General features: G+C 35.0%; 1 protein-coding gene, 1 long non-coding RNA gene and 1 pseudogene across 5 annotated transcripts; 2 read left to right on the top strand and 1 right to left on the bottom strand.

Annotated features, from left to right (window-relative positions):
* The first annotated feature begins 5,726 nt into the window (after nucleotides 1-5,726).
* On the top strand, nucleotides 5,727-8,287 carry LOC147407759 (cyclin-dependent kinase B2-2). Its single transcript, XM_086436502.1, has 8 exons — nucleotides 5,727-6,010; nucleotides 6,702-6,843; nucleotides 6,928-6,989; nucleotides 7,083-7,194; nucleotides 7,275-7,368; nucleotides 7,458-7,527; nucleotides 7,618-7,756; nucleotides 8,026-8,287. Exons 1-8 carry the CDS (start codon nucleotides 5,778-5,780, stop codon nucleotides 8,119-8,121), a joined length of 948 nt encoding a protein of 315 aa, XP_086292628.1. The 5' UTR covers nucleotides 5,727-5,777; the 3' UTR covers nucleotides 8,122-8,287.
* Nucleotides 8,288-8,627: 340 nt separating this feature from the next.
* Nucleotides 8,628-13,820, bottom strand: LOC147407758 (protein PIN-LIKES 3-like; annotated as a pseudogene). The gene is made up of 10 exons (XR_015176880.1): nucleotides 13,612-13,820; nucleotides 13,229-13,308; nucleotides 12,967-13,090; nucleotides 12,275-12,396; nucleotides 11,983-12,174; nucleotides 11,647-11,739; nucleotides 10,980-11,080; nucleotides 10,455-10,507; nucleotides 10,151-10,336; nucleotides 8,628-9,025 (listed from the first exon to the last, which is right to left on the bottom strand). The product of XR_015176880.1 is annotated as a protein PIN-LIKES 3-like (transcript).
* Nucleotides 13,821-19,002: 5,182 nt separating this feature from the next.
* Nucleotides 19,003-24,230, top strand: LOC147407757 (uncharacterized). Of its 3 annotated transcripts, none has more exons than XR_015176878.1 (10): nucleotides 19,003-19,051; nucleotides 19,427-19,510; nucleotides 21,074-21,137; nucleotides 21,276-21,429; nucleotides 21,519-22,128; nucleotides 22,426-22,462; nucleotides 22,597-22,841; nucleotides 22,994-23,052; nucleotides 23,155-23,326; nucleotides 23,776-24,230. It is a non-coding gene; the product is annotated as an uncharacterized LOC147407757 (long non-coding RNA). The 3 variants fall into 3 exon arrangements; XR_015176877.1 differs by having other exon boundaries at nucleotides 22,553-22,841; XR_015176879.1 differs by having other exon boundaries at nucleotides 22,553-22,841; nucleotides 23,142-23,326.
* The last annotated feature ends 816 nt before the right edge of the window (nucleotides 24,231-25,046 follow it).

Below are 25,046 nucleotides of genomic sequence, written 5' to 3'. Positions count from 1 at the left end.
TGTTAACCACCCAATTAGTAAAATCTTTCTTTCTTAATGCACTCTAACGCTGATAAAACATCAAACTAAAGTCGTCGACATTGTCGATCCAAATCATTGAGATCGACGATTCAAATTATTGCAAATGTCGAGATCAACGATTAGATCAGAGGTGGATTTCAATTAGTTGAACTATCTATCTTGGCAATTTCAATCATCAATCTCACCAATTAGGAAAGGGGTTTGAAAGGGCATTAAGAAAGAAAAAAAAAAGGATTATGAATAGTCTTTTTGATTGCATGGAAATTTATTTTTCCATTAAATTTGAAATCCATAGGAATCGATTGTGGAAGAAGAAGAAGAATAGAGAGAGAGAGAGGGAGAGAGAGAGTAATGACAACGGCAGTGATGGAGGGAGGAAGAAGAAGAGATTGATTTTCAGACTCGATTTCATTTTTCCACGAAGATAGGTTGAAAAATGAAATCCACCTGAGAGCAAAAATCAAAATTTCATGGAAAAAAATCAATCAAACACAACCTAAATTGACTATCAAAAAAGTAAGGGGTGTTTAGGAAGAAATCCCTTAGTCTGGATTCATTAAGTAATTTCTCCTTTATTTGACCGTGGAATGAACTCTTTAGGCCCATATCTTAGTGGGTCTAAAAACAAGTAAATAGCTTGATAAGTAGGTAATAACCAATTAAAATGAAAAGAAAAATAGACAAATAAATCCAAATCCAATTATTAGTGTGGGAACAAACATGAAACATTATGGATCTAGTAAGTACGTTGATGGGAAGTTCCTTATGAGAAAGTTGAGCACACATATTAACCCAAAAGATGAACCTCCTCCAATTAAGTGTAGACTAAGACCAATAAACAAAAAGGTTACAATTACAATTAGGACTGCAACTTGGACGGGCCAAACCTGAACTCGGTGAGTTAAAACCGGCCTTGGGTCAAGGTAGGCACAATTAACTAGGGTTCGAGCTTGAGTTTGGGTAAAAAAAATATTGCAAAACCAAATTAGACTAGGTTCGGACATAGGCATTGAGTTGCTTGAACCTGTACTAAATATGATTATAATTTAAAAATATTATTGTTTCTTTCACTCACAATTTACATTTCAAATTTTAGTTAATCATCATCTTCTTCAGTACATTTGTTTATAATTTGATGGATGTGAATTTTGAAATTAGTTTTAAGATAAATAATTACAAATTTTGTATTTTTTTATATATCATTTTTCTTTATATAAGTCATTATCATTACTAAATTATCTAGTATTAATGAGGAATGAACCAACCCGAATTGGATAGAGTATTTCATGCCCAAAGTCGAGTTGGGTGTGAGCATGGGTTGTTGTTTGTCAAGTGTTTGTTGGGCACAAGTTTATCCCCAACCCGCCCTAGTTGCAAGGTATAATCTCTTATCAAACACATGCTTACATATTAGATGGACTATGACATTTCATGAATACGTGGTTTCATGCATGAAAATTGTATACGAAACTTTGAAAGTTGATAGGTGTCAACGTTTCTAGAAGTGATAGGAATATAATGTCATGCGCTACAACCAGGAGTAATGAAATCCTATAAATAAGCATCAGATGGAGGTAAAAGTGAGCTAGTAAACAAAATTTGTTACTGACTTAATTGTGAGGTTGAACTCAAAAAATCCTTGAGAATTGAGGAAATAAATCAAAGTCATCATCAACAAAGGATACAAGATCCTAGTCAACAAAATTCTCCACCACAACTACATATCATCCTAGACAAAATCTCAAATCTAGTGGTTACAAATCTTTGATCAAATCAATTTTTGGTGCGTAGATACTCTAAGAGGCGAGCCAAATGATTTTAGGTTTAATGAACCCAAAAAATCTTGGGATGAAATATTTTTGTGCTCCCGAGAGTACCTCAAATTCAAATTATTTTTCCACAAACAAGCAAACTTGTGTTAAGCATTGATTCATAGACTGGTCAACAAGGACTATTGTTAATTATTTCCTAGTGCTTCGCCTGTCAAGCTTGGCACTAAGCTTATTGGGGGGACCAGTGCCCCCCCAAAGAAATTTTTGCAAGGGTATTTTCAAATTTCATTGATATTATATAAAACCCTAGCTAGTTTCATTTTCTTGGTGTATATTTTTCTCTATTTAATTTCTAACAAAGAGTTTGTTTCTTGTACTTGATCGATGTTACTATGTGGACTAACTCAATCTTGAGGGAGTGAAGTAAATTTTTGTTTCTTTGTGTGATGCATTTTTTTTTTTTTTTGTTCTCCATTGCTTGATTTTTCCTTAAGAATATGGAACTTAAGATGCATGACCCAATAATTGGGATAGGTTATGCAAGACCATAAAAATACCTTTTGGAGTGTATATATTACAGATTCTGTCATACTTGAGAAACCATTATTAATGAACTTGACGATAATCAAAATGAACTGGACACTATCGAACTCAAAACTAGTATCTACCAAAATTGATGAAAAAATCATAAAAAATTTACAAAATCAAATTCATTTTAAAATCAAATGAACTATCAATATTATATTTTTATGAAAAAACAATAAAAAATTAAAAAACAACCGAATTTTCACATACATCTTCAATCCGATTAGAAAAACACTAAAAAAAAAAGAAAAGGTTTTTAAGCTTCTTATCCCTTCTCCAGTGAAATAGAAGCTCTAAACATGATCATAGATGCCGAAATCCAATCTATTCTTCTCAAGGAGGGTTGAGTTTGAAGGTCTGGGTATTTTTGGACTTTTAATTGATAAAAAATAGTTTGAATGGGGTTTAAGGACTATTTAGAAAGAAGGATTTTACTAAATGGACTAATTCAACATCACCCAAAACTTATGGATTATTTAGAAAGAAACCCCCTACCAGGGTCCTATAAGTAATTTTTCCTATTTTAAAAGTCACGGATGATTGAATCACCAATTTGTCAAATTGGTCGGACTTGATTCATTTTGATGGACCTTTACATTTTTTAGAATTTTTAGAAATATAAATCTTTATCCCCAATTACTTTCATATAATTCTAATTTATAAAAAGATAACTCTCACAGGCACATTAATCCAATCGAATTTAATATAAAATCCAGGCAAACCAAATGTTTGGTCTGGTTTTAAAACACTGCTCAGTCCAATTCCAAGGTGTGGGACATTGTTTCTTGTCTTTTGATTTTTCATATTAATTAGATGGAGTGATGGTCCATATTAATCGAATACCATGATTGATCACTACAATAAGACAACTCAATTACATTGACCCTTTGCTTACGATCTTTTACTAGGATAGTGGGTTCCTATTTCTATATCTCACATCGGCCTTTAACCCTTCCCCCTCTTGGGTGTAAGCAGTGATTTCATATTTAGAGATTAATTGTACTTGTAGATGCAAGAAATGGCTCTACACTTTTCTTCTCTCCTAGCTCGGGCGGACTTGCAAATCAGCCCACTCCGACGATCAAGTTAGACAAATTGATCAGTGTAATTTAGTTTCTTTAGAGGAGAAGCATTCGACCTCCCTTTATCCATAGTCCTCTTCCTTTTATAGGCATACCACTTGATCATTTTCTGTGCCACCCTTTGAAATGACTATGGGCAGTTAGCTCACTCCCTGACATATCAGCTGCAGGAGTCGTTGCAACTGCCCCGTCACTTCTGGGATGACTAGGGCTGATCTGACATGACGTGGGTTGTTAGTACTGTCAATCGATGGCACACCTGTCAGGACCGCCTCTCCGACCTACAACGTCATTACCCGTGATATCCAATCGATCGGTGACACCGGTCCGAGCTACACATCCGCTAGCTCCCGAGGAGTTTAACAACTGAGCCTACATATCAAGTCATCTGAGCTTCGAATATACTTCCAAGCTTGGAATCATGCCACGTGTTCATATTCAAGAATTTCCCCCACAGTACTCAACGCAACCAATATTATAGATGGAGGTAAGGCGGGGTTAAGTTTTTAGTGGAAAAGTTGACAGATAAGTTATCTTGATTGTGTCTTTCCTAATTGTACATGAGACTCCTTCGTCCCATAATGGAACCTATTTCTCCTGTGGACCCTTAGTTCCTATAGTTCATATTACATCGAGCATTTGATCCTCACTTTCGTTGTTATCTTTTTTTTTTTGTCAATTTCTGAAAGTACCTCCTGAGCAATTCAAAAACCAGGTTGTCCACCTTAGGGAAATATTGATTCAATATATGGGGGGGGGGGGGTTTCAGGAGTGGAAAGTGAAGCTAACGTTGAAGCTTGGACTTAAGTAGAAGCTTAAGATAAGAAGAAGCAGCGAGTTTAGTGAGTAAGCACAAAGCGAGCTTTTAGTTTCAAATCTTGTTCAAGAAGGATTTACACGACTTCTCAAACTTCACACTATCTCGTGAGATAAACAAGATGATTCAGATAATATTTTGAAAACTTGGCTGAATCAACAAAACTCGACCGAATCGATTTAAGGTTGCAACTTGTACGGACCAAATCCGAAGGGTTGAACTCGACCTTGGGTTTGGTCTAGGCATTGTTAGATTGGGTTACGACAACAAAACCAAGAATAATGATTTTCTGATGCCCCTCTTTGACACACACACACCCTTAACGTGGCATGTTCTAGAATCATAGATTCTTTTCTTGGGATATACAATTGCACATATCTTGAGGGAAAAATCTATGGTTCTAGCCCATGCCACATTAGGGGGTGTTAGAAAATCACGACTTCAAAAACAAATGCCCAACTCAAATCTAGTTGGATTCGGGCATAGGCATTGGGAAATTCAATTTGCTCGAACCCAAACCAAAATTTAATATGGCTATAATTGAAAAATATTTCTTGTATCTTGATTTATTTCACTTTCACTTACTAAGTATACTTTTGTTCCTTAATATATATTAAAACTAATGTTATTATTTTTATAAAATAAATAATTACTTTGTTATAAATGCTTTTGTTTATATAATTCTACATTGATATATAAAATAAATGTTTATTTTGTTGAAAATTATGACTAACAGTAAATAAATTAAGATGGTAATTTTCTTTTGTCCTCATTTTATCCTTCTTTTTTACGTTTGATTGTAATTTTATATATGTAAATCTTGAAACACAATTTTAGGATAAATAATTATAAATTTTAAGTTGTTTTAGATACCCCTTATGTTTACCTAAACCCTTACCATTGCTAAATCATCTAATATTAATGGGGAATAAATTAACACGACCAACCCGATTCGAGTTTGGTTTGGGTTGAGCATTTCAAGCTCGAGGTCGGGTTGGGTACAGGCATGGGTTGATCCCCAACCCACTTGAGTCACAGTCCTAAATCGAATGGGATTTTACATATTTTGATTAAAATAATTAATTTTTTAGAATTAAAAATTTATTATATAAATAAACATGATTTTATTACTAAACATCTTAGTCTTTATTTTGAAAGAAAATTATATTTGTTGTCTCCTTTAAGTATATGTGAATAAATCATCGTCCGTGACAACTCGGTGTCGTCCATGAAATGATGAAACTACGATAGTAACGCGCCTTAAGGTAATATTGTAATATTTTCAAATGTCAGGGGCTTTTCTTCATTGTATTAAAAATTGCGGTTCTGCACAACATTTGAATTTCAAAAATGTGGCCGTTTGGCAACGAGCAAGAAAACCACCAACGGGCGATAAAAGCGAATCAAACATCATATCTTGGCTTCACTGAGATTTTTGTTCCGAGAGAGAGAGAGAGAGAGAGAGAGAAAGAAAGAAAGAAAGAAAGAAAGAGAGAAAGAATGGAGAAGGGGTTTAGTGAAACTCAGAAATCCGCCATGGATGCATTCGAGAAGCTCGAAAAGGTCGGAGAAGGAACATATGGGAAGGTCTACAGAGCGAGAGAGAAAGCTACAGGAAAGATTGTTGCCCTCAAGAAGACCCGTCTCCACGAAGACGACGAAGGAGTTCCACCCACTACCCTCCGAGAGGTCTCCTTGTTGAGGATGCTCTCCATGGATCCCCATGTTGTAAGGTAAATCCTGATCTAGGCTTTCATCTACAATTCTACATTGGTAGGTAGGTTTTTGTTTCAATTTCAATGGATCTTGGTTGCTTTCTAGTTTTTCAGCCAAGGATTTTTTTTATAGGGTTTGTGCTTCTAAATGTTTTTTCCCTAAATCTTTCACAAGATCTGTTCTTTATATGTATTTTCTTTTAGATTATTGTGGGATTACATCTTTAGTACAACGGGTACTGGTTCTTTTGTCCTGAACTGCATTTAATTTTTTAGGGTTTATGATTGTCGACATGTAGGTGTTTTCTTCCAGGTTCTTATGTGTTTTAATTTGTGCTACAATGAGTATGGATTGCTTCCCTGAACTGTAATTTTTCCTGTTTCGAGATACCTTTTCCTTTTTTGGGGTACTAATTTTTTAGGGTTTGACGTTGTTTTGCATGAATGATCTTTCTTGTTTTCTTTTTCATGTTGGATTTCATTGCTAGGGTTGGTTTTAGGGGTTCTTCCCACATATTTTAAATTTTTTTTTTTTTTTTTTTTTTTCACATTCTTGAGATCAATTTTTTCCTTCTTTCCTTCCTTTGTTTCTCAAACTCAATTGTGTTCCTTTTTTCAATTGGGTTTTTGTTCTTTGTTATTGTCTGATGAGGTTTGGGTTAAATGGTCTTTTATTGGGTTTTAATTCTTCTTTCCTCCATGATTCTAGGCTGTTGGATGTCAAACAAGGCCAGAATAAAGAAGGAAAGACGATTCTCTATCTGGTTTTTGAGTACATGGACACTGATCTTAAGAAGTTCATTCGAAGTTTCCGTCAAACCGGAGATGTTATTCCTACAAAAACTGTAAAGGTAGGGAGGAACTGCTTACAAGATTGATTCCAACTTTGCATTATTTGATCATAATCACCTGTTTTTATGATTTTTTTACTACAGTGTCTGATGTATCAACTCTGCAAGGGTGTTGCTTTCTGTCATGGTCATGGGGTGTTACACAGGTAATCCTTCTCCTCTGCCCTTGATACCCACACATATGTTGTTAGATCCCCAAGGCTTTCATTTGATCTCCATTTTCTAATGTTTAAAAACAGGGATTTGAAGCCTCATAATCTTCTGATGGATCGCAAGACAATGATCCTTAAGATAGCCGATCTTGGTTTGGCTCGGGCTTTTACCGTTCCAATCAAGAAGTATACACATGAGGCATGTATCTTTACAGGCTATACTTGATTTCTATATTCTAAACAAAATTCAAATTAATTTTCAAAATTATGGTTCCCCAGATACTGACACTATGGTATAGAGCTCCTGAAGTGCTTCTTGGAGCTACTCATTACTCGACCCCAGTAGATATGTGGTCTGTTGGCTGTATTTTTGGTATGAAATTCCTTCTATTTGATGAAACCCTGTCTTAAAGAAAGGATTTTTTAAAATGGGTTTTAATTTGATTCTCATCTGAATTGTAGCTGAACTGGTTACTACTCAAGCACTCTTCCCTGGAGACTCCGAACTGCAACAGCTCCTCCATATTTTCAGGTTTGGTTAGATTCCAGTCTGCTTTTTTATTTTACGAATCTATCCGACATGTTGCTGATTAATGTTGATGGCTTCTTTGTTCTAATGAAGGTTATTGGGTACTCCAAATGAAGAAGTGTGGCCAGGAGTAAGCAAACTGATGAATTGGCATGAGTATCCTCAATGGAACCCACAGAGTCTGTCATCTTCCGTTCCTAACCTTGATAGCAATGGCCTAGATTTGCTTTCGGTAAGTTTGAGACAACACCTCATAAGCAACACTTTCGAGAAATGTATGTAGGATTTTATCTTGAAAGCCACCAATAAGGAATGATGGTAACAAATTATTTAGTATCCACTCCAACTTGTGGGGAAGAAACTACCACAAGTCTTTTTATTCCTTGCTATAGTTATGTCATGTGCAAGTCAAGTAAATTCAGAGTGATTTTGCAAGTCAACTAATATTGCATTTTTGTCTACATAGTGTCTCATATATTTTACATGGGCTTATGTTTGCAGAAGATGTTGCGGTACGAACCGTCTAAGCGGATCTCTGCAAAGAAAGCTATGGAGCACCCTTATTTTGATGATCTGAACAACAAAAACTATCTGTGAAATACTTGTTGATGATGATTTGGGGTTCTAATGATGTTGTTTTGTGGGTTTCACTTGCTTTCCTCAAGCATGTTCTGTTATCACTACTATTTCAGAAGGCTTCGATTGTATCAGAAGTCTTTTAAACACTGATTTTACTAAGAAGTTGAGTTCTTGTTATTAACAATGTGTTTCAGAGAGTTTGTAGTGCTTGTTATTAACATTTGTGCTATCATCAGTGTTGTTTTGTCAACCTTTACATCGAGTATCCTTAATATTATTGTGTTAGAATTCTAAACAGCACTCTAGTGAGAAATAACAACAGATTCTAAGAAATTTATGAAGGAAGTTCCATGACGCCACTTCCACGTGGCATTTGAAAATATGATCACAAAATTTCATTCCAAACAAACTTGGGTGTTTGTGATGACATAATCACAAATGACTTTTTATTTTTAATTTGATCTAGACTGTCAATCTATAGAGTTTGGCGCTGTGCCTGTGGTGTTATTTTCCTAGGAACATACGAAGTTCAAAAGCACAATTTGATTGTAAATAATCAAAATTAAAAAAGTTGCCATGCATTATGGTCTTCTTCTCATTTACATAAGCGCACTCATGTAGATGAATGCTCTACAAATGACATGACTAACACCCATGTTGATGAATGTCCTACAAATGACATAAACCAACCCATTATACAAGGCTATGCATAGTGGGTGACGAATACACACACTATAACAAGGCCATGCATGGTAAAACTTGTGATTGATGCAATTACCAGTGGGTATGAAACATAATCAAACTACAAGCCACATGTAGAAGGTGGACCAGAGGGTGATTGCAATTGATGCAAAGATATAGGTCCATAACATAATAACAGAACATTCCTTCTCACCAGCCCCGAATAGTTGGGTCATTGTACCTGCCAAATTTACAATAAGCTCATATCAGAAGACATAGTGAAAAGAACATGGTTTCAAATTTAAGGCAAATCCCGTTGGGGAACGTGATTTTTCCCATCTTCTAATTTGCTATAACTTAATGGCATTGAAAATAAATAACATTGCCAACAGTCCAAGCAAAATCCTTGTCAGTTTCTGACACAAGACATGCTTCATGGAAGACTAATGATAAAATGACGCGCTGACACATATGCCATCTGTATGCGGCTGACGTGGCAAGGGCACAGAACCATAGATCTTTTTCCTTGTGTATCCCAAAGAAAAAGATCTATGGTTCTGTGCCTTTGCCACGTCAGCCGCGAACAAACAGCGTACATTTATCACGACTCTTCATGGAAACTAATTGTAAGGGGCCACAATCTCATTAGCTTGACCTACCAGTTTCCTATAATTTAATATTGTATTTCGTTTTCTATTTAGGGACAGAGACAAGCTGTGCCACAAGTACAGCATGGCATGAAGTAGTAAAAATACACCATGTTTTCCCTTAAGAGCATTGGAGAATTTCCTAAATAGTGGTCGCCTCTCTTAAGTGGGTTATCTTAGAAAATGTCAATGCTCTATGTTTTTCAGCCTTCTATGTGCCAAGAAAATTTGTGTATCGTACAGTAAAGTGCGTTATAAAGAACAGCCTCTACACATAACTATGATATGAGGAGTGTGCCATCAATCTCGAAATGAGAATACTATGGAGTCCACATGGCAGATGTGCAAAAGTTAACAATCTCATTAATGATTAAGTAGTTTTTTGGCCTAGGAGATCTCCTTGTCAGACTTGTTAAAGAGTAGGTTTCCAGCTCTCTGCATCTATGCTAAACGTGCAACATTGCATAGCTAGCACAAATTTTACAATCCATAGAAATAGGTGCACCAAATGATTGGAGCACCAAAGTGCATAATTCAAAATTGACCAAATTTGAGATGCCAAGCAATAGAACCTAAGCTAATAAGGAACTAGTCTCTACATAGGCAATTTAAGTAGGAAACAAATAAAGGGCAAGACAAAGCAGGTACGATAGAAAATAGGATAAAAACTAAAATAACTATAACATGTTCACATTCATTATAAGAATAATTAATCGTACTCATGTTTGTCGCTGGCGGAAGTGCAAACTGAAGCAGGAGAACAAACTGATATAATGAATTTGATTGCACGAAACCAATATAGTGTGCCCCTTTAACAACGGCAATGCCAATCAAAGGCAACAAAATATACCGAACTATGAGGATCCCGACAATAATTGATTTCTGCATTCCTGGCCCTTTAAGACCTGAATGAAGACACCCAATGTCAATCAACTTGTTTTGAAATCTAAATGAACAGCCAACCAGAACAAGGTAAATCAAAGGTAAATGAGACAAAGATCAACATTAACTAGTTATTATTACCTCTTAAAAGGTTTCCTCCTATAATGAGAGTGATAGTTGGGATGGCTCCTTGCCTAAAAGACCAAACCAAGAAAACAGGAAAAATTACAAGAAGGAATATTGTTTTTCTTTCTAGGAAAATGGTTGCAATAAGCCATTAGTTACATATAATTGAATGGGGAGAAAAGGAAAGATAAAGAGACCCAAATCATCAATCCAAACAACTATAGTGAAAACTAAACAGATAAAAAAGAGTTCAAGAAAGGAAATATTTTAATGAAGAAAAAAAATCCATAACCAGGACTTCAAGTATTACAAGTCAGAATAGTTTCACTTCTTATCCTTTTTTACCCAGCAATACTATATCATTCAAAACTGTTTTAACATGTATGAGTTGACACATCTGTCCATGGAAACACTAAATCAGATATACTGTGATGCTATAAGGTAGAATATTAGCATGCTTTCTGTCACAACTATATATGGGTTAATGTGTGTGCATGTGTGTCATCTTAATCCAATAAAGTTTGGGGTTGTGTGTCATACGCCACCAAATTAGCAGAGTATTGGATCACACGAAGAGGAGCACTGTCACCAATCATTGTCTTCCGGATTTGAGGGATTAATCCAATAATAAAGCCAACAATCTATACAAAAAAGCAAAACAGCAGTTTAGTCAAGGAATCACTCACAATAATAAAGCCATCCTTAAAGATCAAAGTTCAATTCTATGAATATGTTTAGTTTTAGTAGATATTATAATAAATAGATATCTCCGAAGACATTGTCCTTCATAACTTCTTTCTATTTTATCAGATTTCTGGTATTTCAAGTGTGGATTCTCTCTTCTAATGCTGTATTCGTGGAGTGTATACAATATGTTGAACCCACCACCGAATGGATCTCCCCTCGGAGATCTTCAAGGAAGAAAATCAATAGCAATCATATAATCGAACCAACAAAATACGCTCCTTTCTAAACCGCTTCCCTTATTTATACTAACGTGTTAAAAAGAATGGTATGGATCATTCAACGAAAATACTGAGATCAATCCAAACGGTGGTAGGTACTCCCGGTATGTGCAAATTGGACGTGCTACAGATAAGAATGTAGGAACTCCTCACCTTCAAACATATGGATTCAAGGTCTGTACGACAACTGTTAAAAGAATACAAAAAGTAGGTACTGAAGAGAACAAGCACAATGAGCATACCGCTCCACAAGTTGAAGGTGCAAATAACCTCTTCAAGTTGATCTTTTCTGCAAACATCTTTAAAAATTGCCAAAACTTGCCGAAAATTGAAACCTGTCATAGAACTCGGAAAAGGCTAAATCATTATTTCCCTCAAACATCTTGCTAAGATCCAAACCACTTGTGGTTCTTGAGATTCATGACATATGCATTTCGAAGATCATCAAACAGTTTGGGTCTCGGAACAAGTGGGAGGGTCGATAAATTATTTTCCATGATCAAATTTGCAACAATGAAAGCAAATTGCAATGAGGACCCCAAAAGAAAAAAAAAATTGAAAAAGAGAAGGGTAGCAACCTTCACATTTTCCTTGTAGATCAAGTAATCCTTTGATCCAAGTAGTGGTTCTTTGCAGCTATCTTGGAGTTGCTCTAAGGTTTCTCCTGAAATCTCCAAATGAGTCGAGGAACCATTCATATCAACTGCTTGAGTGCATGAAGATATCCGCATGATATTGTACACATAAGACCATATATAAATCGCTCCAATCTGATCTAAGCAATAAACATGTATAATAATGAATCCTCAATACTCCATATTCTAGTGCATTAAGGAGATGTACCAAGAAAAGCTTGTGCAAAGCTCATACCGCCATAGAGAGTGAAGCATAAGCCAGCCCATTTGAGGAGCAGTTATCTATATTTTCAAATGGACTGCCCGACTCGTCACAAATTGCTGGGACAATGATGATAAGCAAGTTCCCCAAATTCCCTGTTCAAAACCATCACAAAGATCATACGAAACCACTTTTTAATTTACTCAAATACTATGCACGAGATGGTCAGTTATTTGATTATGTGATATGGTTGTGAGCATAGTACTTAACTTGATTTTAAGAAATACATACTTCGAGGCAGCATTTGATAAGCATCCAAATTCTTAGTCTATATAAGACTAATGTCATGCAACGATGACGTTTCATGCTCCCAACCCATTTTTCATCCATGTGGCCCATACATAATGGGCATGTAAAATTTTAACTTGATGAGTTCCATATAGGAGACCCAGCCACAACGTTCATAGCTTCCATCTTTATTTTGAAGATTACGTGATATATCTAACATGTTTACAACACAACATAAATGTGTAATGATTTTCTAATGCCCCCTCTGACACACGCCCCCCTACGCCCCTATCACAGAGCCGTAGATCACTTGCATCATGGTACGTATAACCATAAATATTTTTCTTGCGTATCCCGAGGCAAATGATCTATGGTTCTGTGATGGGGGCATGTGTTAGAGGGGGGTGTCATATTATCACGACTCTATGAATATTTACCTGCAGAACAGACACCCAAGTGAGGGCATTAAGATGTGGAGGAGCTTTTGTGATTTTGATAAGTATCCAACCAAGTGCCGATCCAATAAGAAATGTGAGAAGTATATTAATTGGCATGAACCACCTACAATAAATCTGACCAAACGTTACCATAAAAGATATAAAGATCAAGAAAAGCAACTCAAAGTTTATACAGACTTACCACATTTCCACTATAATTTGTTTAAACTGAAATAGTAACTAAGAATGAAAAGAAACTCACAACTTAACTAGGCTTTCAGCTGTTATTGTCTCAGCCAGGTTGGAACCTACAAGTGCTGGATTAAGTACATAAAATACAACCTGTTCAATACAAATTGTATAATCAGTTTTCAAGACTTGAATGATTAAACTTTAAAGTAATCGAATTAGAAATAACAGAACATGACTCATTCAACATGGGTTCATGGGCGATGGGCATCGCAAGCAAAATCATTTTTGGACAAATCCATAGGCAACGTTGTGTGGTCCCTTCAACTAAATTAGCTCTCACACTTCATACATATCTTGATGTTCCATGTTATATTTTCTGCCTTCGCCCGATTTTATGACTTTATCTGGTTAAAAAAAATAAAAATACAGGAACTAATTAACAAAATTACTTACATGATTCATATACTTTATTGCCTCCTCCCTCAAAATACCAACTTGATCGATCGCAATAAATGATCCAAGAGCAGTCACTATAAGTACTTCCAGAACTGGGATTGATGCAGTAAAAAGAAGATCCCAAAACTCCATATTGGTAATCTCTCTCAAATCTCAAAAACATTCAATATCGGCTTATATTTGAAGAAAATAAATAAATAATTCAAAGTGAGTTTCTTCCCATGCAATATATCATTTAATTATTTCTTATACAACATTACTTTTCTATGTTAGGATCCCTATGCAATATCTATTTTGGGTTGTCCACAGCCTAAATCATGGTGATTTCAAATAAAATTCCAGGCTTCCAACAATCTCATTTTTAAATTTTCCTCTGTTCTTTGAAGGAACAGACCTCTGTAAGCTTCTTTCATCAAAGCTATGTTCATTGAACAGAAATGGGGTTCACACCCATTAGAGTACCATGAGAAATTTGATTCCAGACCACCACAATTTCATGTGAAAATTCAAAACTGAAGATGGGTTACTTCAAATTAGTCTCTTCTCCTAGGAAACACAAGAATTTTTAAACTTATGGTAAAGAAGTAACCCAATCAGCAGGAATTAGAACAAAACTCACCAACTACACTTTGTTTGGATTTAGAGAAGAAAAACTCATTAAGAGAAGAGAAACTCAATTTCTGTCGACCATGTTTGGATTTACATGAGAGAAATTAGGATAACTTTGAAAATTTTAAATATCTTAAAAGAGATATAAGGGCAGAGTTGGAATGATAAAATATTTTCTCTTGACTCTTGGAGAGAAAGAAAACTCACCTTTATTTTCTCTTCTCTCCTCTCCAATTCTTTTCTCTTTATCTCCCTCACGTATATATAATTTTGTGTCTTGTAAAATATATATAAACTGTGATAATATAAAGCTCTCCTCTTACAAACACCCCCATCACAAAACCATAGGTCAAATGCCTTGGGATACACAAAAAAAAGATTTATGATTATATGTATCCCAAGGCAAATGATCTATGATTACGTGATGGGGCATTTGTTATATATATATATATGTGGGTGATTTAGAATTCCCCTTGAGATACTCCCAAGTTTTCAAATGGGTGACGTACACCTTGACTTTGGTCTTCTTAGGGAGACTGATAAAATATGAACTAGATTTCCTAATATATTGAGAAATTCATACCTATAAGATTTAATTTATGGTGATGCTTGTAACTTGACCAATATTGGAATTGTGGGAAGGAAGAGATATTGTATAACTTTGGATAGATGATCATTGTAGGGTTGCTCATGTGTATTTATTAAAGAGTGTTGATAATATGACAGATTTTTGGGTGACGGACTTGACACATGTTGACGTGGAAGTACATAATTTATTAAAAAAATTAAAAAAATAATTTCTCTCTCCTGCCCATAATGAAAAAAAGAAACTTTTTAGATCTGATCACTTTGTGATATTCAAAATTATGATCCGATGAAATGGGATTGTAAAGGATAAAATTATATGAAGTTTAAAATAAATAAAAAAACAGTTATTTTTCACCGTTGAATATTATTTTTAAATGTGAGGTGTTCAGAAGCCGTCCATTTTATATACCATGGATCAAGCTCGAAAAATAATTTTTTTTGTTTTTTGAATATGAATATTTTCATGAAATCTAGATGTCTGTGTTGTTGGACAGTCAATGTGATAATCAATGTCGGCCCAATGATCTTTTTTAAGATTCGAAATGTAAAAAAATAAATATGTGGACAGAGAATGGGTAAGAGAGGGAAACTTTTTTAAAAAAAATAAGTTATTTGCATCCAAATCAGCGTGCAACAAGTCCGTCCACCAAAAGTCCATCATATTATTAGCACTCTTTATTAAATATAGAATATGAGCCTTAGAGAAAAAAATTCAATTTTATAAGGGTTTAGTAAATAATCAATTAAATAAAAAAAAAACTTTAATATATAATAAGAGTGGAAAATACAATGAAAATGAAATTATTAAAAAAATTAGAAATTTTCGAATGGTCCACCATTTGGGGACTGATTATGTAACTATTTTTATTTAAAACTCAAAACCAAAACTCAACTTGGTAGCTGTTACCGAATGGGTTTCAATAAGAAACAATCAAATGGAGATGATAGGTATTTTTGAGAGCTGTTTTGGCACTCAACTTTTACTTATTACACCCCAGTTTCTGAAATTTTTAATTAAAGATTAAAACACACACTTAAAACATTACCAAGGTTTGGCTCAAATTATAATCTCAACATTATAACACTCATTCAAACAATTTTAGTAGTTGTTTACAATTACGATTGGCTCATATAAAATTATAAACCCCCCAAAAAATAAAAGGAAAAAAAAAACATGAGAGAGCTTCTATTGACACCCCAACTTGTACTTATTATCAACCATTCACTTATTCTCTTTATTTTTAATTGGGGTGTAACAATTAAAAGATGGGGTGCCAATAACAGCTCTCTATTTTTATTTAGAAATTTATTTTTAAATAAGTTGATTTTAAGAACATGTGTGTCATTTCTTGTATTTTTTTCGCCTTAACTTTATGAAAATGCTAGACTGACTTCTTACGACACTGTGCTGACATGACAAAAATCATAGTGAACCTACGTACCAAAAATCATAGTGTTTGATACATGAAATCCACTAGATCTAAGCTCTTGAAAAAGAATTTAAATCCAATAATTAGAAATCATTCTTACGACAATGTGATTATCAATGGATGCACATCACCAATCTAACTGATCTTTTGGGTGTAAATTCACCAAGGGATAGACCACACATCCATATGGTCAGGGGGTCACCAAAAAAATGCTATGTGGCATAAAATGGGGTGCCACCTGACTTTGGTTAGGAACATGTCATCGTTGCGAGGAGTTGGATTGGGTGCACGATCACGTTAGTATCCGATCGGTTCCTGATCAGATACGATAGATAAAAATAGTACCTGATTAAGAACGATCAGATGCGTTGGATCAAGTTAGTACCCAATTAGAATCGATCAGGTGTGTTAATTCATGATTGGTATCCAATCAGGTACGATCAAATCCGTTAGATCAAGTGGCAACCGATCAGATTCAATCAGAACCATTAGATCACACAAATTCAACTAATAGGGTGTTGATTAAAAGGCATGAGACACATAACTTTGATATGGTGCGATCTGGATCGTTAAATACGAGATCAGACACAATCCAACGATTATTAAATCAAGAGACATAAAATCATGGTTCTTGGTCAACATGTATAAAAATGGTTATAAAAAGTCAACCATAAATCATTATTTTTACACCGAAATTTTTTGTGTTTTCTTTTTTCTAAGCTTAAGTACTTGGCATCGTCAGTTTCTAATTTTTTGAGTGTTCGAGATAAATCGAATTGTATATATTCTGATTTAATAATTTGAATATAGACTTCTTTATATCCTGAAGGTACTTGTTCGTTGACATTTTGTGTACTGTGGTTCTAACCAATAAGGGGAGATATTTATTTAAAAGAGATGAAATTTGATTCGAGCCTTAAAGTCCTAAAAATATCATTCATCGAATTCATTCAGTTCACCAAGTAACTTTAAAACAACACTTTTTTTATGGGGAAGTGCAATCATGTATCCTGAGAAGCGCAGATCTACGATTCTCGAACTTGTGACGTTAGGGTAGTCAATTGAGTTTGCCACATGGGGTAGTCAGGTTATCACGATTCTTTTTAATTTCATTTCAAATTAAGAAAATGATGTACAATTATGAGTACCTAGCAGCCATACTTAATTGTAACTTGTTTTAAACCCGTGTTACCAAATTTGTTACTCTGAAGTTCGAAGCACAAACCATTCCGGTGGGCTGAATTTTGTGGGTTCAATATTGAACCAAATCAGGGACGGAGCTAGTAAGGAGCTGGTGGGGAGAGACACCCCTATATTTTCAACTAATTACATGCCCCATTTATCCCCACTTGCTCACCTCTCTCTCCATTTGCCCCCACACCCTCATCTCCCTCCAATTTCCCCCACCGGCCCCTTAAATTTTTTGTTGATGACATTTCCTTTTGACGGGGCCTTCTCATATACTAATTGGAAATGACCTAAATATCATTTTTTTCAACTTCTAACAAAAAACTTTTGAATTTCTCCCTAAAACACTACAGGAAAAGTGGGCTACAGCAACAAGTTTTAGTGTCAGTCAAAGCTTGACCGTCGGTATGGGTAATTTATTTTACAAAATCGAATACCCTTACATACTCAACTCTTTCACTGACTCACTGACTCACTCTCTCTCTCTCGTCTGAACCTCGAAGTCTCTCTCTCTCTCCTGAAACTTGAAGTCTTATCTCCGCTGATCTCTCTCTCTCGAAAATGATCTCTCTCTCTCTCGAAAATAATCTCTTTCTTAAGCTCGAAAACGAAGCCTCTGTCTCATACTCGAAGATTTCGTTTGAAACAGATCTCAAGCCTGAAAACGAAGCCTCTGTCTCATACTCAAAGATCTCGTTTGAAACAGATCTCAAGCTCGAAGATCTCTTTCTCCGCTGATCTCACTGTCTCTCATCTCATACTCAAAGATCTTGTTTGAAATAGATCTTCAAATTAAGGATTTATTCAACATAGAGCCTATCTGCCTTGCTGTCGATCTCTCTCTGTGGTTCTTTTAATGGTGATTTAATCTGTTTTTCTTACTCTATCATTGATGTTTCTATTAATGTTCTTGATTTGAGCAGATTAGGTGAGTTAGAAAAACAGCACTTTTTAATTCAGATTGATTCATACTTTCTCTGTTCGCAAAGATAAAGATTGAGCGAGAAAGATCAGTAACAGAGATGGATTCAGAGGAGATACAGCAAAATGTTGAATCGAAGATAAAGATTGGTGTGTGTGTCATGGAAAAGAAGGTGAAATGCGGATCGGAGGTTCTTTTCTTTTTGCTCAAAACTTATATATGTATAAAGTGCTTCTTCCGTACATTAATGGATGGATTTTTCCTCATTTGTTCTTCGTTTTTGTGTTGTTTCAGGCATTTTCAGCTCCCATGGCAGAGATCTTGGACAGGTTACAGGCTTTCAGTGAATTTGAGGTATCAGGATCGGTTCTTCAGTTATAACTTGGATGTAGTTTTTATTTTTTATTTTTCACATGAAGACAAATTTTATATATTTTTTATATTTATGATTGTTTGAGTTATTTAACATTAACTAGAGTCCAAACAATTAAATTGTTAAATTCTGAATTACTGAGAACTACTTGCATTTGTTTTTTATCAAAGAATTTGAGTGTTTATTATTTATAGGCGAGTTTGCAATTTATACAATTTTATCGGTTTGTAGTGGTGGTATTGGTCTTTTTGTGATTTATTTTTTGTGTATTTTTTTGCAGATCATATGTTTTGGAGATAAGGTTATTCTCGAGGATCCAATAGAAAGGTATGTCTTTTATATGATTAATGGAAGAGCGGTTATTTACCTATTTAAGGTTGTGATTAAATAAACCACGATTTTTACGAACTTTGCGATTAAATTGAGAAAATGAAATATAACCTTAGTGCACTAATAAGAGGAGATGACCTTGATGAAGATGATAGTGACCAGTTTATTGATTAAGTATCAAAGAAAGATTATGCAAATGAGGATGACATTGAACGCCATTATCCTCTCTTGTAATTATTTAAATTTCATGTCATTAGCTTGAATGTTTCATCTGTAATTTCAAGGCATCCTTAGTTTGCAATAGCCACAAGTTGGTTATCTCATTAGTTACTAGTTAGTGACTAGATTATTGACCCGTGTTGATCATTTCAGCTGGCCAATATGTGATTGCTTAATTGCCTTCCATTCCTCTGGCTATCCACTCGAAAAGGCTGAAGCATATTCTGCTTTACGAAAGTGAGTTTTACTTGGTCTTTCATTTTTTATTTTCTAAAAGAAAACTGTTGTTTTTTTTATCGGTAAAGAAAACTGTTGTTGGATTGCAAATATTGTGGATGGGTCCATATATCTCTTCTTTTTTAGCTTCAGAGGAGGGGTTTTTATGTCACATGGTTAGGTTATTGATGTAGGATAACCTGTTTTATTTATTGTGGTAGGGTGGTTGTTGGGCTCTATCTAGGTTTTTAGATGCTGGAATTTTAGGCATTCAAGGGCTGAAATCTGACGCCGATCTAAGGTATATTGGGGATAATAGACTAACCTGAAAACAACTTTAGACAAGAAATAAAATTAGGGCTTGAAGTGCTGGAATTTAGGCTAAAAGCAGACTTTTTAGGGTAGAACCAATAAGTAAATGGTAGTGGGACTAAAGCTCAGTTCCGGGTTGATGTAAGTTGCACCAATAAACTAGAAGAGTCACGCTTTCAAAGAAAACAGCTACAACTTGCTGGCGAAGCAAAAAAATCATTCTATATGGATAATTCTATTAATTTACTTATCAAGAAACTAAGCAATTCCTAACAATTCTATGACTTTGTTGATGACTCAATTTAGCAAATAAAAACATTGCCTAACAAGACACTAATTACTTAACCCCTAATTAACCAACCATGGGTCCACAATTTACTCCATCGTCATACTTTAAAAACTCAAATACTAATTCCATAATTATTAAAAATAATAAATGAGAATGCATTATAAACAATATGTTTGTGATTCATTGTATATAATATATCTGGATATTGCTATATATAGTAAAAAAATATTTACTAAAAATAGTAACTTACGTAATTCAAACAACAAAATAATTCCCTCTTAGTGGGGTGAGCTCTGGCCTTGTTGAACAACAGCGATGGGCTCTACAATCTATAGTGGACTGAAATTAGGCTGGGCAATGGGCCTAGAAAATTTTCTAGTTTTTATTTTATGGAATTTTGGAATGATTATGAGATCTAGAAGACCCGATAAAATATGATTTTCATTCTCTTGTCATCACATCTCCTACATTAGATATTCCTCTGTAGGTTATAAGAGGCACCAACTCTCGATTTAATTGGGAATAATATTTAGGAGTTTAAAATGTAATATGTCATATCTCTTCATGTAATTTTTTTATGCTTAGTAGGATTTTGTTTGACTTCCAATTGGTGGTCTCTTTATATCCTTAGTAAGAGTTGCAATTCCTTTTATGAGCTAACTTTAGATTTCACTTTGAGGTATCCATAGACAATTATACATATTCCCTCAACGAGAAAAAATGGTTACCTAGAAAGGATCAAATACATAAGAAAAATGACAAGTTTTGGAGAAGGTTTGACAAACTTTGAGAGCTTGGACCTTTTCTTGCGACCTTGAATTGTGGACTTATCTTCTTTAGGTTCTCAAATATTATTGATTTATAGCTTGTTTTTTCTGCTAAGTGTGTTAACTCATAACATATGGATGAATGGTTTTTTTACTCCTGTGATTTGGATAAAAACAGATTCAATATGCATAACTGTGTTTTCTGGTATTTTTTAGGCCTTTTCTAGTAAATGAATTGGAACAGCAACACCTTCTACATGATAGAAGGAAGGTATATGAGGTATGTATGAATCAATTACCTTGTAATTTGGGTTTGAGTCCCCAATTTATTGCATACTAATTTGTATGACTTTTTGTGGATGCTAATGTGGGTCCTTTTGGAGTATCTGAGACTGATATTTGTCATTTTGGAATCAAGCGTCTTGAAAGGTATGAAATTCCTGTTCCAAGATTTGCTCTTGTAAATAGGGATGTCCCTTATCAAGAGTTGGACTATTTTGTTGAGCAAGAAGACTTCGTTGAGGTTCATGGGAAGCGCTTTTGGAAGCCGTTTGTTGAGAAGCCTATTCATGGTGAGTTCCATCTCTTACTTTTATCAACAGATTCTCCTTTGATCGCTTCCTTCATCATTTGAGGCAAATAGGTACTTGATCCTTTACAGGAAAACTATTGTTTTATTTAAGCTCAAGGATACTAGCATCCATAGACTAGAGGTTCTGATTTTATTATTTACCTCTTGAGTTGTGCAGCATGAATGCGATATTATCTTTTATTCTGCATGAATTGTAAAAGAAAATTGATTCTAGTGGCAGTACTTTAAAAATACAATTCCACTATTATTGCATGCTTGCATGTGTGTGTAACACAGTTGACTATAACCATTACTAAGCGTTATTAATGATAGGTGTTTCATATTTATTTGAGCTTGTTACATTAGTGGGTAAAGAAAATCTTCAAGCTTGAATTGTTGCAAAAATGCTTACTCATTTTACCTACTTATTTGTGTTCATCAATCAATGGGTCTGCTTTTGTTACCTTGAACATAATTATGCCTTCAGTTATGAGCTAGCAATGGACCTCTTTTTAATGTTGTGATCCCCAAATGATGATTCAAACTTCTATTAGCATGGGCATTTGTTCATTAATGCAATTCTTTTTACATGCATGTCCTATAATCACTAAGCTTTTACTGTTGTGAAGGGAATGATCACAGAATAATGATATACTATCCCAATTCTGCAGGTGGGGGTCTGAAGGAATTATTTCGGAAGGTGAGACGTTTCTCGATGTATGTTTGGTGGTTTTCATTTGCAATTAAAATGATTATGTGCAGCTCTGCCTTGCTTTTAATGCAGTGGAAATCAGGATATCTGTGTGCGATTAGAGAATTATTTAGTGTGAAGTGTATTATTTGATAATTTTATATGTATAAATGTGCTTGTAACTTGACCATATTGTCGATGTTTATAGTGATCGATACATGTACCAATATGTATAAGCGTAGAGCTTTTGTATTAATTGTAAGACTTTGAACTGTGAAAATGATTTTTTTTTTCATTTAATGATAGAACTAGAGTTGGACCCAAAGATGAACGCTTGGATATGGTATCTATCAGAGTGGTTTGGACACTTTCATGTCCACCTTTTTTTTTGTCTCTAGTTGCTCTAATCATGTGGCTTGGTTGGGATCCATAGACAATACTACTGATCTAATCATGTGGCTTGGTTGGGATCCATAGACGTCTTGGAAGTTGATGCCACACATGGTCATTGGGCCTGTAAGAAGATGGGTCAAGTGGCTGGTTTTTAGTGAGGATGATCACACCACCATCTCATGCTCCAATTGCTTTCCCCCCAAAGGCAATGTCACCCACATCACCATCTCCCATGGCCTCCACACCATGGAACTAAAACAGGCAAAACTCGATATTCCAACTCTCCAAAGACAGGCCAGCTCCAATGCCTTGTAGAAGATTTAGCCGAGGTATTGCCATCTTCTTTGGGCTCCTTTTTAAGTTACTCGTTTATTTGATATATCACTACTAGTTACAATCTTTCATAGAATTGGAATCATCTATATAAATATTGCTATAAATTGAAGGATAGTCTAACTCTTTCTTCTTGTGATTATGGAAGGTTAATTTGGTTAACAATGGTCCTGTCACGATGCAGCTTGATTCATCACAACCATCCAAGTGAGTATATGCCAATCACTAGAAAATCATGGAGCTGCATTTCTTTATTAATTATGGATCTAATACGATTAGCTTTTGAGGTTCAATAGTTTCCCATTTCAGGTTATATTGGAGAGTGTGAGGATGTTGGACAATAGATTCTCGTGCGGTATCAATTGATGGACATGAAAATGTACCTACCAACAACGTGAATGCCTTGACGAAAGCTGTTGTTAATCAGCTTGTGTCTGTTGCCATTGATGCTGATGGTTCTCACTTCAAATTTTACTCTGAGGTATTTCGCTTAAGAATTTGAGTAGAAAGATTCTATTACAACACTAACTTTTGCTAACGCCACCCCAATTCATGTGTAAATCACCAAAGACTAACACCTATTTAGGGTGGTGTTAGCAAAAGTTGTGAGGCAATGGAAGCTCTCTTTAACTATTTACAAAATTATCACAGTGGTAATTTCTACACCATTATAGCATTAATGTCTTGGTATATTGGTTTGGTTTGTATAATTATAACCTATCTAAGGGTGTTAATGGGCCAAGTTTGGACTAGATGTAAGGCCATTCTAGCCCATCCAATAAGGGTCAGAGTCTGACCTTTTTGTTGTTAATTCTAAAGACCAATCTTGGCCCATTTATCTAAACAACCTAAAAATTTAGCTCAAGAGGGTATGGCCTCAATCTTTTGAATTTAATTTATATGCATGAATCGACTTGACTATGATCACAGGGCGTATTCACGGGAGATTGTGGCAAAGAACTAAATCATGGGGTGGCGATCAAGTATTGGATAGTGAAGAACTCATGGGGACCAGAATGGGGTGAGAAATGTTACATAAGAGTGCAATGCGGCATAGCCGATGAGGAGGGAATATGTGATATAGCCACGGATGCTTCATATCCTATCAAGACCTCAACAAAGGCAACTAATTAGTTATAATTACTCCATGTCCATTAATTTTTGTAATGTAAAAGTAAAATTAGTAGCTCATGTTATATCATAATCTGGTAATAGTAACACAATGAACTCTAGTAGAGTGGGCATTTGGGTCTTTTCATATTGGTAATTGGGGTCATGGTCATCAATTTCAAAAGGTAGGGGTATCTCCAATATTATGCAATACATGAGGGGGCTGGTGTAAAATTAATTTTTTTTTTCTTCAAAAATCTTTACAGCGACGGCCAAAAGCGTAGTTAAAGAGTAAATTTTTTTTTAAAAATGATACCCTATAGCGACGGTCAATAGTGGCTGTCGCTATAATTCCTGTACATAACGACGTTTTTGTAAATAGTTGGCCGTCGGTATAACATATAGCGATGGGACTATTAGCGACGACTATCGACGGCCTCCCTGGCCGTCGCTATAGCCCTATTTTCCTATAGTGGAACGACCCTCTTAAGATATTATGTTGGCAATAGTGTCCCTACCCGTGACAAACTATAATTATTGATGCCTCCGAATTTTGATATAATGCTCCATTTTTTATGAATTATTTTAGTTAAGGTATATGCATGAGACACAATCCACTAATTACTTGAATCTATTTCATTTTAGATACCGTACTATAATCATGATCTCATCTATTAGTATTTATAATACCTCAGGAGAGTAAAATTCAACTGTCTTAATTCCCGAGTGATCGCATAAAAAATCTTATAATAAGAACAAGAGATCTTCCTAAATCAATCACTTTGCCTCTCATTCTTCGAGAATCAGAAAGATCATTTTCAGGTTTTAATTTGTTTATTTGAAATCTAGGTTATTTTCTTCTACTTAATTTCATATTGAATTTCTTAATTTTTAACAGTGTTTGACTTGTTAGTTGGTTGTTGGTTGAGCACTTAATAGCCTAAAATACAAAACTTTTTTTGGGGGGGGATAACTAGGTATCTCAGTAGACAGCAGATTGGGCCCATATATGGACTTTGCCCAGTCCATAGACCATGGTCTTGTCCAAGAACTAGTCCCTGGGCATGAGCAATGCCCGCACATCACTAGCA

This window comes from Akebia trifoliata, chromosome 3, assembly GCF_017979445.1.
Source record: "Akebia trifoliata isolate Shusen 1 chromosome 3, ASM1797944v1, whole genome shotgun sequence".
NCBI lineage: Eukaryota > Viridiplantae > Streptophyta > Magnoliopsida > Ranunculales > Lardizabalaceae > Akebia > Akebia trifoliata.
Note: the sequence above shows the minus strand (reverse complement) of the source record. Positions and strands in the feature narration are given on the sequence as shown.